We start from the raw sequence: 14085 nt of genomic DNA on the forward strand, positions 1-14085 counted from the left end.
CGGCTTCCCCCATCAATGGCAGACAAACCAGGGGCAGCTCGGTGCCAAGAAGAACCATTTCACACCAGAGTTTGCTTCTGCCGGCTGCCCATGCAACAAAGTTAGAACAGGCCTTGATATCCCACTGCTGCTCCAAGAAGCTACACAAGATAAAATTACACCCGTGACCTTGAGAAAATGAAATGCTGGCTCTCGGGAAAACACCCACCGCGACGAAAATGCCTCCTGGGTGATGTGTCGAGAGCTGCCGTGTGGCTTTCCGGCCAGCCACCGCGGCAAGGTACACACAGCCGCGCATCACAATGTGCTCAAGTGCTCAGTCAATTCCCCGTCCCGTCCCCACAAACGAGCTTTCATTATTGCATTTCGGAAGAGGACAACAAAAGCAAATGCTCGGCTCTAGCGACACAGGGAGTAAATAGAAGCTGACCGGTGAAAGCTTTGCTACTTACGAGCGTTTCGCTTGGCTGGTCACCCATGTTATTCAGGCTCCCAGGGCCAGGCATGCACAAATGGACCCCAACGCCGAACTCCACTGCAGGAGCATCGGGTTTCCTCCCCACGCTGCTGCTGCCGCCGCCCTCCGCTTGAGGTCGAAAGCACCTCACACTCGCTCGGACATTCTCGCGCGCGCACAGACACACCCACATATAAAACTAAAAAAAGTCACTACGCACAATGTATAAAACGTATGAGCGTGCTAAAAACGCACATAAACCCGCTTTTATTTTTCATACTTCAGAAACGCTGGCCGTGCATCTCGGGCCACGGCTGCCCGGGCGAGCCAGAAGCAGTGCTGCGCAACGGAGCGCTCCCGCCCATCCGGCTTGCTCAGGACAACCTGGAGGGGGGGTGGCGGAGAAAATCCGCTCCCCCCCTCCATGGTCACAGGGCCATTTCTGCAACTGCGCAAGGAGAGAGATTTCTGTGGACCTGAACCTCACGGCAGCCTCCCAGCCGCTTCGCTGCAGCCACCAGACACAAATGGCATAAAAATGCGTTCTTCCTCCCATGGTTGCTTGTTCCATGCGGGGCCCCTTTCACAAGCCTGCTTTTCACACAGGTCTCCCTGTGGGGCAATGTCAAACTGCGGGATCCTACCCGGTGTCGGGCAAAGGACCATGTCTGCCGCATCCCCCCGAAAGAGGATCCCCGAGCAGCGATTCCCCAATGTGCTTGCACATTAGCTGGGCTGCCACACGGTGAAACCGTCTCCGGTGGGTTCAGGATTGCAAGTGATCCCCACCTAACAGCTGAACCTACAGAGCTGCCGCACGGCGAGGGGACCACCGGTCGATGTGGTTCGTTAGAAAGTCTGTCTGGCGGGAGGGAGGGAGGGAGGTCTCCAGGGTCTCAGACATGGTCCCACCTGGAGTCGCCAAGGACTGGAGCCAGCGAAGCACGGACCGCACTGCCAAGATGCAGCTGCGGCTCTTCAGCTAGACACAACGGATAATCACACCTCAGTGCAAAGTCCCCAACGGTGCCATTCCATCCACTCAGGACAGCCCTCGCAGAACTCTTGCCAAACGGCAGAATGCATCGGGCGCAACCCCACTCCAGCCTGCACTGGATTCTGCTCTCGTGCACCGTTCGGAATCTCAGCTCCACCGCTTCCAGGAGCACAGCATCACCACCGCAGGCGGAACGCCAGCGTGGATCCTGCCCTTTGTGCGAAAGCCTGCAAAGGTGGTGCCCTCCACTTATGGGTCCTATGGGGGGAGAATGAAAAGGGGCAAGGAAAGGTCAACTGGAATGGAAGGCTCCCAGGCAAGCCAGGGATGGAACCAGCCCGGCTGAACGAGCCACGCCTGGCCGTCGCCACCAGCGGTCCCCTCCTGTCCCTCTAGGCCTTCCGCCTTTCATAAGGAAGCAGGAACACAGGCGTGTCAGGCAGGCAAGTGACAAACCTCCTCCAACTACACCTGGCTGCAGTCTCCACAGCTGGGGAACGGGTTGAGGGTGGCTGAGTTCCACTCAGAAGTATCGACAAGCCCTCTCCAGTATTCTCCTGGGGCAGGGGTGGGGGGGAGCTCACACTCCAAGGAACGACACTCGATTTGGAATACGTCAGAACACGACTAGCTGCACGAACCCCTATCCCGAAGTGGGTCATGCTGAACTTCAGCAACGCTGCCCACATCAACGTTGTCCGTGTCAGGTCCGAAGGCAGAGGCGGGCAGAGAAAAACAGAAGTTGCCTTAACTCCGATCCCAAGTTGTGATGCAACAGCAGCTTATCCAATGCTGTGCTACCCAAAACCTATACAATTCTTCACACGGCCTACTATTACAATGCTAACGTAAGACTTCCATGGACCCCCTAGCAGAAAGTAAACAACTTAAGCTACTTGAAATGAAAACCAGGATTAAAATGAAAAGGGGCCCAGTCCCGAGGCTCCTGGTGCCCCCACCCCACCTTTCAAGCGAGTCCTTCCCACAGCCCCTCTTCCTCAAAACCAAACGTCTCGAAACAGCACGTGTGTGAGAGGCGCATTTCTTGTCACGGGCCACAGCACTTAACAGCTGCAGTGAACGGCTTGTGGTTTCACCACCCAGCAAACAGGTCGCTGCCGGCAAAGTGTGACACCGGCGTCTTCCTACCCATCCCTGGGGGAAAGCTCAACTCTTCAACAAGCCCGTGACTCCTGCAACCCCTCTTTCCAGGCGGTGGCGGAAGCAGTGGGACAATCGGGCACCATGCCCCCACACGGGTGGGTCACTCTCTTTCTTTGGCCCGTGTTTCTATCTGCTGGGGTTGTCTGTCTTCTGGAGAAATACCCAAGGAGCACCCCAGTTTCTGCTTGAAGAGTAAGCACCTGGGAGCTCAGAACCCGCCTGTCCGGCATCCGATTTCCCCGATCACAGCACCCCAGCATCCAAGTCACTTCTCCATCTGTGCATCCCGTGAGTTTCCTTTCCATGATTTATACGGGGGCCCAGACCACAAAAGCACCAGCCACGCTCCTCTTCCCATTTAAAACCATTTTTTAAAAAGAGAGAAAAAGAACATCTTCTGCTCTTTTTCCATAGCCAGTAGAAAAAGTGCAGCTTTCATAATCCTTTTTTTCAAGAGGGTGACACAGCCAGAATGGAAATGCCAGCAACAGCCGATAGGCACAATTCTAAACTAGAACATAAAAGTAGTGTCCAAAATCAATTAGTGGAGCTTATTTCTGAGTTCGATCCATGGATTCGTGTCCGTCCATACCTCTGCTGTGCAAAGAGTTGTGCAAAATTTATTTCTGACCGGCAGTAAGGGTTTTTTTTTTCTCCTTTCATTATTTTCCTTTATACAATGGTATTGAGAGAACAGCGACTGTGGCGGGGGGCTGAAAGGGTCTCTGCCGGCGTGCTTTCGCTTAAGGGTGTACCGGGAGGCACCAGGAGGGTGCTGCTGTCTGCAGAGTCTGCCAGTTCCACTGGGGAAGGGCCAACCGAAGGAGGAAGGGACTCCTCTGTGAGTGGCGGAGACACGTCCCCGTTCCCTAGCGAGAGCTGATTGTTCTGCCCCGTCTGCGAATGCATGCCATCTAGAAAGGAAAAGGCGAGGGAGAATTAAAAGCTAGAAACATCCCCACAAATCACGTGGGCTTCTGGGGAGTGCAGAGTGCTTCACCCCGAGGTTGCTTTTGCAGCGCGGCATGTCCTGAGTAAGGCAGGAGTCTTGTGACCTGTTTGAGACACATGGGCTGAGAAAAGAAAAGGGAATGATCAGCATAAAGCAGCCGCACTTGCTCTGCCTGGGATCTCGCAGTGGGGCAGTTGGGGTACAAATGCCCCTGATTCCCACCAGGCTCCCTGCCCCTTCCCGATGTCTATTTCACTTATTTTATTTTTAAACTTGCCCTGCTGCACACAGAAATGCTGCTCCCCAGCACTGCCCTCGCTTGGCCTCAAAAGGGTGGGTTTGTGTTCTGCAGCCCAGAGGCAAGTACTACTTCGGCTCCTGGGCAGGTTACTTCTCATTCAGTCTGACCCATTGGCCGCCTGGGAAATGAGCAGCTCAGCCAGTCAGTTTATTTTATGAATGCGCTTCCCGACCTGCACATGCCAGCCATTTTGAGAAAGCACCCACAACACCCTCTAATGCGGCCAATGATCCAATGGAAAGGGACCCTTGGACTACATGGCACATTAAAGCAACTTGACTGGGGGGAGGTCGTCTGGTGTGCCAGTTCACCCGGTAACCAGCCAGACATCTGTGGCTCACACGCTGGCCCTGAAAGCCATCAGGGTGCCTCCTACAACTCTCACGGACACGCTTTCTTCCTCCAAGCCTGGCAGGCATGAATTCAGGTCTAGCCAAGGAACAAAGGACACTCCTTCACATCCAAGTCGGACCAAGGGTTGATCTGCCTCAGGACTGTTTTCAAAGAGGGTGAGGGGCCTGTACACGTCCAGAAGTTATTCAATTCCCATTCCCATCAGCCCAGCCAGCACAGGATGATGGAAGTCGTATGGGACTGGAGGGCCGTACCCTGGAGTTACTGGAAAGCAAACTGGGAAATTCCAGCAAGGCACTGAGTTAGCCTCCCTGTTTGGAATATGAACTCCACCCAGTGGAAGCTACTGCTCTTGTAAAGAATTTACTGCTGCGAAATGGGCTATACCAGCCAACTCTTGGAAAAACAGCACTGTACGGGGCAACACTGTAAGATGGAGAACCTCCTAGTGATTCACCTGGAGGAGAACAGAGGATACTGTCCGGATTGATCGAAGCCTCGTAAGGTGGCGGTGGGTCATCTGGATGCTGAATATCTGGGTATTTGTAAGCCGTGTAGGGTGGAGGAGGGTCGTGGAAGTGGAACGCTCCGCCTTCCCCATCATCCGAAAGATGCAGTGGAGTAAGCCCAGTTCCAAAACCATCTGGGCCATAGTCAAAACCAGGCATCCTTCGGCCCAAGTTAAAGTGATGCACTACAGGAGGAAAAGACACGTGCCAAAAGAAAAAGGCTGGATTACACCATCGCCTTCCCTGCTGAGAAGGGAATTCATTCTGCAAGACGCCCACCTAGGGCAGAGACAACAAGCTACTGTATTTTCCATGAAGCAGGTAGGGAAGCCTCAGGTCTACACAGGTGACCAGAGCATCCAGGCATCGCCATCAGGCCATGGAAGGCTCCACCTAAGATGCTTCCCAACCTCTTCCCTGGACCCTTTCCTCCCCACCAGAAGCATCAACGTCTTATTCTTGCCCACAGTGGACTTCACAGTTTTGACGATGGCAATGAAAAAGCCCACCTGGATAGTTCACCCCCAAGCGGGATCTGACGCTTCGCAATCAATGAACTGGATCACCCACTCCATGCAGGGCAGCCTGGATGGGGACCCTCCAGCTGCCCAGGTGTGGCCCCAAGCTACCAAGCCAAGCCGCTTACGGTTTGCTCCGATCAGGGACTCGATGCGCTCCCTGCGCCTCTGCCGCAGCCGATGGACCATGAAAAGCAGCAAAGACAAGATGAGGAAAGATGAGATGCAGCTCACGATGAGCCGCATGCCGCTCGCCATGGAGTCAAACAAGCTGTTGCCATCTGCAAGAGGAAACCAAGGGGTGTCAAGTCGATCTGGGAATAAAACCCCCAGGGCTTCCCTCTTCTAAGCCATGTGGGAGGAAAAGACCCACAACAAGCCGTCCCGAGGCTTATGCGACTGGGACGGCATATGAAAACGCTAAATAAACAAACAAGGTGACGTGACATTCTCTGGACCAAGCCTTGGTAGGGTACAGCCAAGATCTTAGTGTTAAGGTGGGCACATAGAGAGCAGGAGATCCTTCAGAAAAGGTCAAGGAGGAAACCAGCATCCAGGCTGAAATCTCCAACTTTCACTGTGACACTTGCAGCCTTAGGCTGCTGTGAAGTTAAAACGAGCAAGGGGGAAGCTGGGCAGTATTATGAATGACAGGACCTTCCATCAAATCAGAAATGAATGCGACTGAGCTCGCTAAAGGCTATAGCAAGGACAAAAATAGTGGGGAGGGGAGGGGAAAGGCCAGAAGTAGAAAATCTGCATACCAAAAAAAAAGGAAGAAGAATGCAATCCAAGCAAAGGAAAATATTGGTGACCTAAAGCACCTCTGGAAATGGCTTACTCCATGTATCTATCAATGACATTTCTTTGCTAGAGAATTAGACCAGAGAAAAAGGGAAAGCTGTCAGGCTCCAACAGAACACCAAGACTAGATTTCATGGGGTTGGGCAGTGCTTGCCTTTTGGGTTAAAGAGGAAATTTTAAAAACTTAAACAGTATCAAACCGGCATAGACCTGCAAAAGGAATGGGAGACACACACTGCCCCAAAGAAGCATCTTCATGACAACGAAACAAGGCATGTGGCAAGCGGGGAAAGAGGCACCATGTTCGGGTCATGCACTGTCCATGCAAGCCCAAGAACAGGCATTCATGTCTCAGAACGGAGGCCCAGAAGGAATCGTGTCTACATCCCAAATCCCGGGAAGCGAATGCAAAGCACCCGGCCATTGCAAAGGGTAATGTTGTACCCTTAAGCCGTAAGCCAATCTATGCCTCCGCTTTAGAACACAGAATATTTGTTTAGCTATTTATCCACTGTCTTTCAAGCAAGCCTTTGGTACGTAAGCTGGTCTGGCACAGAAATGCTTTGAGGTGGGTTGGGGATTGTTTCTTTCTTTGATTACTGTGATTTCAGTGTGTTTGTTTTGTGTTATGCTTCCTACATTCTCTGTTCTGATTTTAATTCATTTTTTAATTCAGTTTTGTTTTAAGCTTGGGTTTAAGACTGACAGCTGCCTTAAGCACCATTTTGGTGGGAAAACGTTACCTGAAAAGAAAGCAAGAGCTCTGGCTTCCAGATACGCTCAAAATTGCTCACAATAACCAGAAGAGTTGGGCTACGCCAAGAGCTTGTGAATGGCTACAGGTCACCCACTGGTCATCATGGCTGAGTCCCAGTTTCCCAATGAAATGACAGGATCTCTCTCAGTTTACGTTATGCAGCTTAACAGTCCAGGGAAACTGAACCTCTTGATCTCAGGCTAGAATAGAGGAAGTTCCCTTATTCTACCCAGCTTGATTCCTCAAAATAAGAATCCACACAGGAAAATAAAAATCTGGAAAGGTCCCCAGAAGCTTCATGAAGTCACAAGCCAGCCTCACATTTCTGACCACCAACAGGAGACTGGCTAGAATTCCACAAGGGTTAAGCATAATGACTTGTTTCTCCACACCAGAACAAACAACAGAAGCCCTTTGAGAGCGATGCCCGTAACTCCTGATCTTGGCTGTGCTGGCAGGAGCTACTGGCTGGGCCAAAACTTCTGGAGTGCAACAGCCCACCTAGCTCAACTTTAAACAACTGGAAGAGAGCCAATTCCAAGAATCCAAATATATCCACAAGCTGCTCCGTTTTCCAGGCAACCCAGCAAGACCACCCAGATCTTTAATTTAAACACAGGCTAACCTAAGTGCAGTTGGCAGTCAGCATCTCTCCCTTTTCACACCAGTAAGGCAAATGAATGCCCCTGCTAGCCAGCTAGAGAGAAGACCAAAGGAGGAAATGACTGCCTTGCTTTGCAGGTAAAAGATTTCTAGAAGCCAAGTCAGAATAAATTTGCGAGGACAGGAGCAGCAAAACCAACAGCACCACCTCCTGGTTATTTTGTAAAGATGGCATCACACCAAACAGAGAAAGAGGCAATGGCCTGAAGAACCCGCAACTCCCTCTGCACCCCATGTGGTGGGTCAATAGTTCTGGGGACCCCCCCAAAGAAGATGTGCAAGATACAGGTTTGCTCACAAGAAGGGTCCCCAGAAACATATTGATCTATTGACTCCAGGCATTCCGTTACAGCAACGATCCATCTGCAGAGCTGATGAGCAGTCACTGATTCTTAGCTTAAGCTACTCACAGGGACCCAAACATAATTTCTGCAAGCTAAGGTGGAAACAAGCTGATGCGAGCATAAGGTTGCAGAGAAAGCAATGTGGAACAGTGGTTAGCGTGCTGGACTGGGACTTGGGAGGTGCAAGTGCCGGTCCCCATTCGGTCATGGAACTCACCGGGTGACTCTGGACGAGTCCCCTGCAGCCTAAGCCATCTCAAGCTGCCTGGGAATCCTTTCAGGAAAAAGCAGGAAATAAATCTAATGGATAAACCCAAGGCACTACCAGTCACTGGTGAGAAACAGAATTTCCTATGAAATTAATGGGGGGCAGGAGGGGGAGAGAAACCGCTCACACCATCGAGATGCAGATCTGTGCGTTAAACCAGTTACCAGGATCTATACAGGTGAACTTGCAGCACTCCTTGGGGTCCTTCTGGAAGTGCTGGCAGCCCTGGGGCCGCTCGCACAGGGCTGCCACACACATCTCTGGCTCGCCATTGTGACACGTGCAGCTTAAGCAGGGGTCATCTCCTTTGGGGGTGAAATAGTAGCCTTCGTCAACAATATTGTCTTTAATATCCACACAGGTTTGGCCTGAAACAGAAGGAGAAGCAAAATAGAATATAAATGGCTGGACGGTTGGCTGCAAGCAGCTTGTGGATGAGAGAGCTTTTTGAAAGCTGGGCTGTGATTTCTTTGGGAAAAGACGTGCCCCAAGCGAGCAGCCGTTTTTGCGCAGGGTGGGTGATGCTGAGCAGCAAGCTCGGCACTCTCGACAGCAGCTTTCGTGAACCAGGGAAGAGATCTCTGGGGTGGGGAAGGGAAGCCCTTTCCCCACTGGCCTCTTAAGCAGAAGGAACACTTTTGTGTTATTTAATTAACCCCCAGTTTCTACCTCCCAACAGCCAAAACTCAGTAAGATTAGAACCCCAAATGTAACATGATTAAACCTCTAAAAGATCAAAACGGAACAGAAAAACTAAGAGTGAAAACAAGTGCAGGAAAGGAATTCAAAACGCAAGCCACATTTGAAAACCCAAATGGAAGAACTGAGAGTGAAATGCAAAGGTCTCTGCCTGGCACTGAAAAGAGCACAATCTTGGCGCCAGGGCAAGCCTTTTCTGAGGAGGGTGATTGGTGCCACCACCAAAAAGGCCTCTCTGTAGTAACCACCTGCCTCAGCTTATTTGGTGGGAACATCCAGAGGAAAGCCCCTGAAGATTTGTGTTTAGATCCAGGCAGTACACAGAATTTTCCGGAACTGCGGCATAATATTATGCGAGAACAGAGCCACTGGATGGGTTCCCCATATTCCCCGCATACAATGCAATCGCGCTTGCTTTAGATACAATACAGATATGTAATATCGCCTTTTCTAGGCTCACAGAACAGTCGAGTTGGAAGGGGCCTATAAGGTCATAAGTCCCACTCCCTGCTCGGTGCAAACACTTTCGACGGCCGTCCATCTGCACCCAACTCTGTCCCTACATGCTTCGAGGGCCTATGTGCAGGACTGCAACCCCTTAGAATGCAAACCAGAACAGGCGACTCACTTCTTTTGCAAAGGAACGAAGATTTCTCATAGCAGTTTTCAGCATACCAGCTGTGAAAACCACGGTGTCGAAGGGCCGGGTAGTGGGAGCACTGAAACTGTGCACAAAGGATGTTTCCATTTTCGGATACGGATGTACTAAATGTAGGGTTGGGGGGCAGGAAGACTTCTGACGAGCCTGAAACGAGAGAACATTTTGCAGAATGTGTTTTGTGCACACACTGGCTTTCCAGATAAAATGTACATGTGAGTTATGTTCGCACTGGGAAACGAAAAGTGGAAGCTTTCGATATGACGCACAAGCTAGGAACTCTGGGTGCCAGGCAGAACCTACCTTGTTGGTTTTACATCCGTGGGGAATCTTCTTTCCGCAGAGCCGCTCTTCACTTGGGGGTGACCTGCGGGGGGGGGGGGGCCTCTGGGGGGGGGGGGCACACAGCCAAAAGAAAACAGCAGCACCTTTTCTTTCTTCTGCCACTGCATTTTCTGTCTCCCCTCGCTCTTCCCCACCACCCCGCCTCTTCTTCATGCTTCTCTCCCAGGAGGTTGCTGGGGGAAGAACTGGGAACGCTGGCCAGAGCCCTGAAATGACCACTTGCAGAAAGCTGTTTAAATTAGGCCAAGCGCCACATGCAGCTCTGGGGGCTGCACACCCCCGTTTTATAGATACTAAAATGCTGGCTAATTTCAGGCTATTCAACTTCAACACATTGATTTGGAGTTCCTGTTTTGAACAAAATGCCAGGATACAAAATAAGTACCGTATTTTTCTGTGTATAAGACGATACTTTTTCTTTAAAATGTTTACCTAAAAATGGAGGGGCATCTTATACATGGGGGGCTGAGAAGAGAACCACGGGTGCACTGGGGGGAGTGGCACGATCGTGGGCGTGATCGGGGGGAGACTGGCACGGACAGGGAGGCAGCGCGCGCACAGCAGCAGCTTGATCGCTAGGAGATCGGTAAGAAAAGCGGCGGGGCCTCCTACACATGGGGGTGTCTTATAGTCGGAAAAATATGGTAACATATTTTATGGTTAGAGTTTTACAAAATCAGGCACCTATACCCTGAGCTCTTGATCTTTTTGTTTTAACTGCTATTGGGAGGAGAGGTGTTATAAACTGCATTTCTTTCCAAAGCAGGCTTTATCAATTGTAAAAAAAAAAAAAAAGAATATTTAAGAAGTCAATAAGAGGCTAACTTGAAATGCTATGCAAACTTGAAGACATACTTAACGTCTAAAAATCTGGTGCTCTTGTCCAAAAGAGAGTCGGGGAAGATCCATTTGGAAACCTTCCTATTGATTTCTTGAGGCCACATCTTACAAATTAGCATCTTCTTTCAAATGAAAAAGATCTATAAGCCGTTCCACCAAAAGGTGGCACTGCAGTCGTGAGTGAGACGAGTGCACATCTGAGGATGTGTGAAAATGTTGTTTTCAAATCAAATCATGCAAGTATGTCCCATTCACAACCCTGACTGGGATGAGTAAAAGAGCTTGTATTGCAGAAATATTCACAAATTTCTTAAGCTGAATTTGCACTCTACAAATGCACACTTTTAAAACTGCACATTTCCACCCTTCCCTCTGTGGAGGGGGGAACGGTACACATTTCTTTGACCTTTAAAAATGCAGTTTGAACAAAACAATTTAAAAAATATCATTTTTTGTGTGTTTCCTGAACAAACTCAGGAAAGAAGGCAAGTTGAGCCTCAAGGGGGCATCTAGAGAATCTGGACGGGTGTGAAAGTTGCTTGCTTATCCAAACCCTAAATGGAGCAGAATACATGCCAGCCTTGTCCTGGAGCTAAACCAAATCCTGAATACATGATTATATTTTCTATGAGTGTGTTGACATTTGAAGCACCAACAACATATTAACATAACAATCCTTTAGACTGGCTCCCCAGGAACTGAGAGAGCTCAACAGCACTAATAATTTCTTTAAGAGCTACACGAAAGGGCCAGAGGCACAAAGGATATTGTCTAACTTGGGATCAGAAGGCTACAGGTTGGAGCCCACAGGTGCTGGACTGGCAATGCAGCTGCAGCGTGTTCAAGGATTAATCTCCAGGTAGGGCTGGGGAAGTCTCTGCAAGCTACAGTGAGCAAGCTGGACTTATCTTAAACTAGAAAGCTTTTGAAGATGGCCAAGTATGCACAAGCGACAGTTTGTATTATGTTATCACAGGCTTGCGGCTTTATGACATTTCCCTGACAGGTACTGTCTCTTCTTACAGTCCGAGTAAAGCTCTGAACAGCACTGGAATGCTGTTGGACTTCTTAAGGGAGTCCTACTTTCACAGCATCTTGAGATAGAGTCTCTTTTTTCCCTCATCTTTTGCAGCAAAGTAAGATGAGCCAAAAGAGAAGGGGCAGCGGGTGATCAAAAATGCAGAAGTGGGATCAGAGTGGCCAGTGGATGGAAGAAGACAGACACACCGTTTGCGGCTGGAAAAGTTACAAGGCACTGCAGGGAGACGGGAGTAGAGGGAGGCGCACCGAGAGTCGAAGTGTCAAGGTGGCTTGGCTGCGTCGTGCCACACGCTCACCTTGCGAGGAGCGATGGCAGCAATTTTGGCAGCAATGTGTTCCTAGAAACTGCAAACAGCCTTAGAAAGAGGACAGAGAAGGGACGGCGCTTAGGAAGCAAAGTCATACTAGCAGAGCAGGAGAGGGCAAATTTCAGGAGGCCCAAGGATGGGGGGGGGGGGTTGCCCCTCTCTCTGGCAGGCTCCTGTCTTCCAAAAAAAAATTTTTTTTAAAGGCCTCTAAAGGACTATGGAATGCAGCACACTTTTAAAATTCCATAGCAGCTACAGAGCCCCCCAAAGCCCCCTTTTAGCACTCCATTATGCTTCATTACCATTTTATTCTATTTTTTTTTTAAATGATTAAAAACTTCAGGGGAGAAGTAAGGGGCATGGTTAAAAGTAGAGGTTCATAGCTAAAATTAGAACAAAACTGGTCATTTGGAAATGCAGGTATGTCCCGTGATACAGAATTATTAGGAATAAATGTGACATCTAATCATTAAAGTTATGTCTTGGTTACAGCCTTTGGCCTCTACAGTGTTATGGAAAAATGCAGTATTTGTTGCCAGAAGATAAGATTAACATAAACAAGGATGAAAGCAAGAACAACACCAGATGGGAGGACAGAACAGGAAGGCAGGTTTGTGTGCGGCAGCTCAGCAAAGAGTCAGGATTATCACATCACAACCTGCTGGTTTGGAAAAGGCCTTCCAGATATTATTAAATCCTTATCAGGCATCCACTGTTTGCATTCCAAGAGAGCCTTCAGAAACCCACGTTTTTAACCAGCTTCAGTTTCTAGTTACAAGGCCAGGAGATGTTCGCTTCTTACCTTTGTAAGCAACCTCCCAGTGACCTTCTAGAGAATTATTTCGGTTGGTGATTACGTACTGATATCCAACCCAGAACCTGCAAGTGGGAAAATTTGAGAGAAAGAGCTCCTGTTAAACTCCAGAAGCACATTATGTTAAAAAGAAATGCTAATACTTAGAAGTGAGTTGAAAACGCTCAATGAATGATGCCTTAATTGGTACTCTTGTCATAAAGCATCTGTTTATACATGAAACCTTAATTTAAAAAAGAAAAAGGTCCTTATTTTCCAATATACATGATGAAAACCAATTATCATTAACATAAACAATTGTGGCTACGCAAAGAAACACAAGCCCCATCCAAATATTGCTGTGAAATGCTTACAACCATAATTTAATCTCAAGAGAAGGGTATGAACACGCAGTGAGCAGGCAATCCATGGAATATAATTTAATGGGTGGTAGGCTGGAGCATTACCTTGGAAATTTGCCCACCATCAGCCTGTGGGCCTTAACACACACACACACACGCACACAGAAGGTGGAGTTACTTCATCAAGAATACAAAGCAAGAGGATCCCAGAGGCTGCACATCAAATCACAGCCATGCAACACTTGTGAACCTTCCTGGAGTGACTCCAAGCCTGCTGAAATGAATGGTTCGGATGTCGCCTGCACAAGCATGTAGGACCAGAGAGGTCACGGGGCAACAGGCAGCAAACCTCTCCAACACTGTTCAGTCCAAAGATACTGACATGACAGAAGAAAGCACTGCCAAAGCCGAAGGTAGAAGCCTAGTGTTGGTGAAAATAGGACGTCTAGAAAGTATTAGCAGTAACCCGACTAAGTGCTAGTCCACAAGCCACCTGCTGTTCCCTTTGCAGCCAACAAACAACACACTGATACAAAGCAAGGCACAGCTTCATTCCAGGGTGGAGTTCGGACCCTCTGCCCCCTCACCTGCGCTGGTCCTTCTTCCCAAAGACCTTCTCTTCGGAGTCCCACTCCTGCTGCAAGATAAACTTGAGCTCCTGGTCCGTGGTAAAGGTGGCCAGGGAGCCATTCACCCTCTGGCACGTCTGCACGGCATCCCAGTAGTTCTCGCCGTTTAGGTACACCCGGTAGCAGCTGGCGGTGCCCTCATAGTGATGCCATCCCGACGGGCACTTCCCTAGGAAACATGAAGGAAAGAAGGGAAACAGTTCCCCTCCCAGTTAGTATCGCAACCCGGTTGCAGGACACTGGAGTAGCTTCTGAAAAGGGTCGCAGTCCAGTCCCTGTTAAGATGGAAACCCAAGCTCTGGGGAATCGCATCGTTCTTTGT

The 14085-nt window shown here is 49.5% G+C and overlaps 1 protein-coding gene across 4 annotated transcripts in view; it reads right to left on the reverse strand.

The window, feature by feature from the left end:
* Positions 1 to 3007: 3007 nt before the first annotated feature.
* The window catches only part of DGCR2 (DiGeorge syndrome critical region gene 2), a 49005-nt gene continuing 37927 nt past the window's right edge, over positions 3008 to 14085 (reverse strand). For 2 of the 4 annotated variants that reach the window (XM_044440659.1, XM_044440661.1), the window contains 7 exons: positions 13722 to 13932; positions 12782 to 12858; positions 9416 to 9592; positions 8253 to 8456; positions 5381 to 5533; positions 4683 to 4919; positions 3008 to 3532 (listed from right to left, as the gene is read on the reverse strand). In XM_044440659.1, coding sequence (XP_044296594.1) covers positions 3291 to 3532; positions 4683 to 4919; positions 5381 to 5533; positions 8253 to 8456; positions 9416 to 9592; positions 12782 to 12858; positions 13722 to 13932 — 1301 coding nt within the window. In that variant the 3' untranslated portion in view covers positions 3008 to 3290. Of the gene's footprint in view, positions 3533 to 4682; positions 4920 to 5380; positions 5534 to 8252; positions 8457 to 9415; positions 9593 to 12781; positions 12859 to 13721; positions 13942 to 14085 lie in introns of all 4 variants that reach the window. The other 2 variants (XM_044440660.1, XM_044440658.1) reach the window with 1 other exon arrangement.

Source organism: Varanus komodoensis, unplaced genomic scaffold, assembly GCF_004798865.1.
Source record: "Varanus komodoensis strain SLA01 unplaced genomic scaffold, ASM479886v1 scaffold38, whole genome shotgun sequence".
Taxonomy (NCBI): Eukaryota; Metazoa; Chordata; class Lepidosauria; order Squamata; family Varanidae; genus Varanus; species Varanus komodoensis.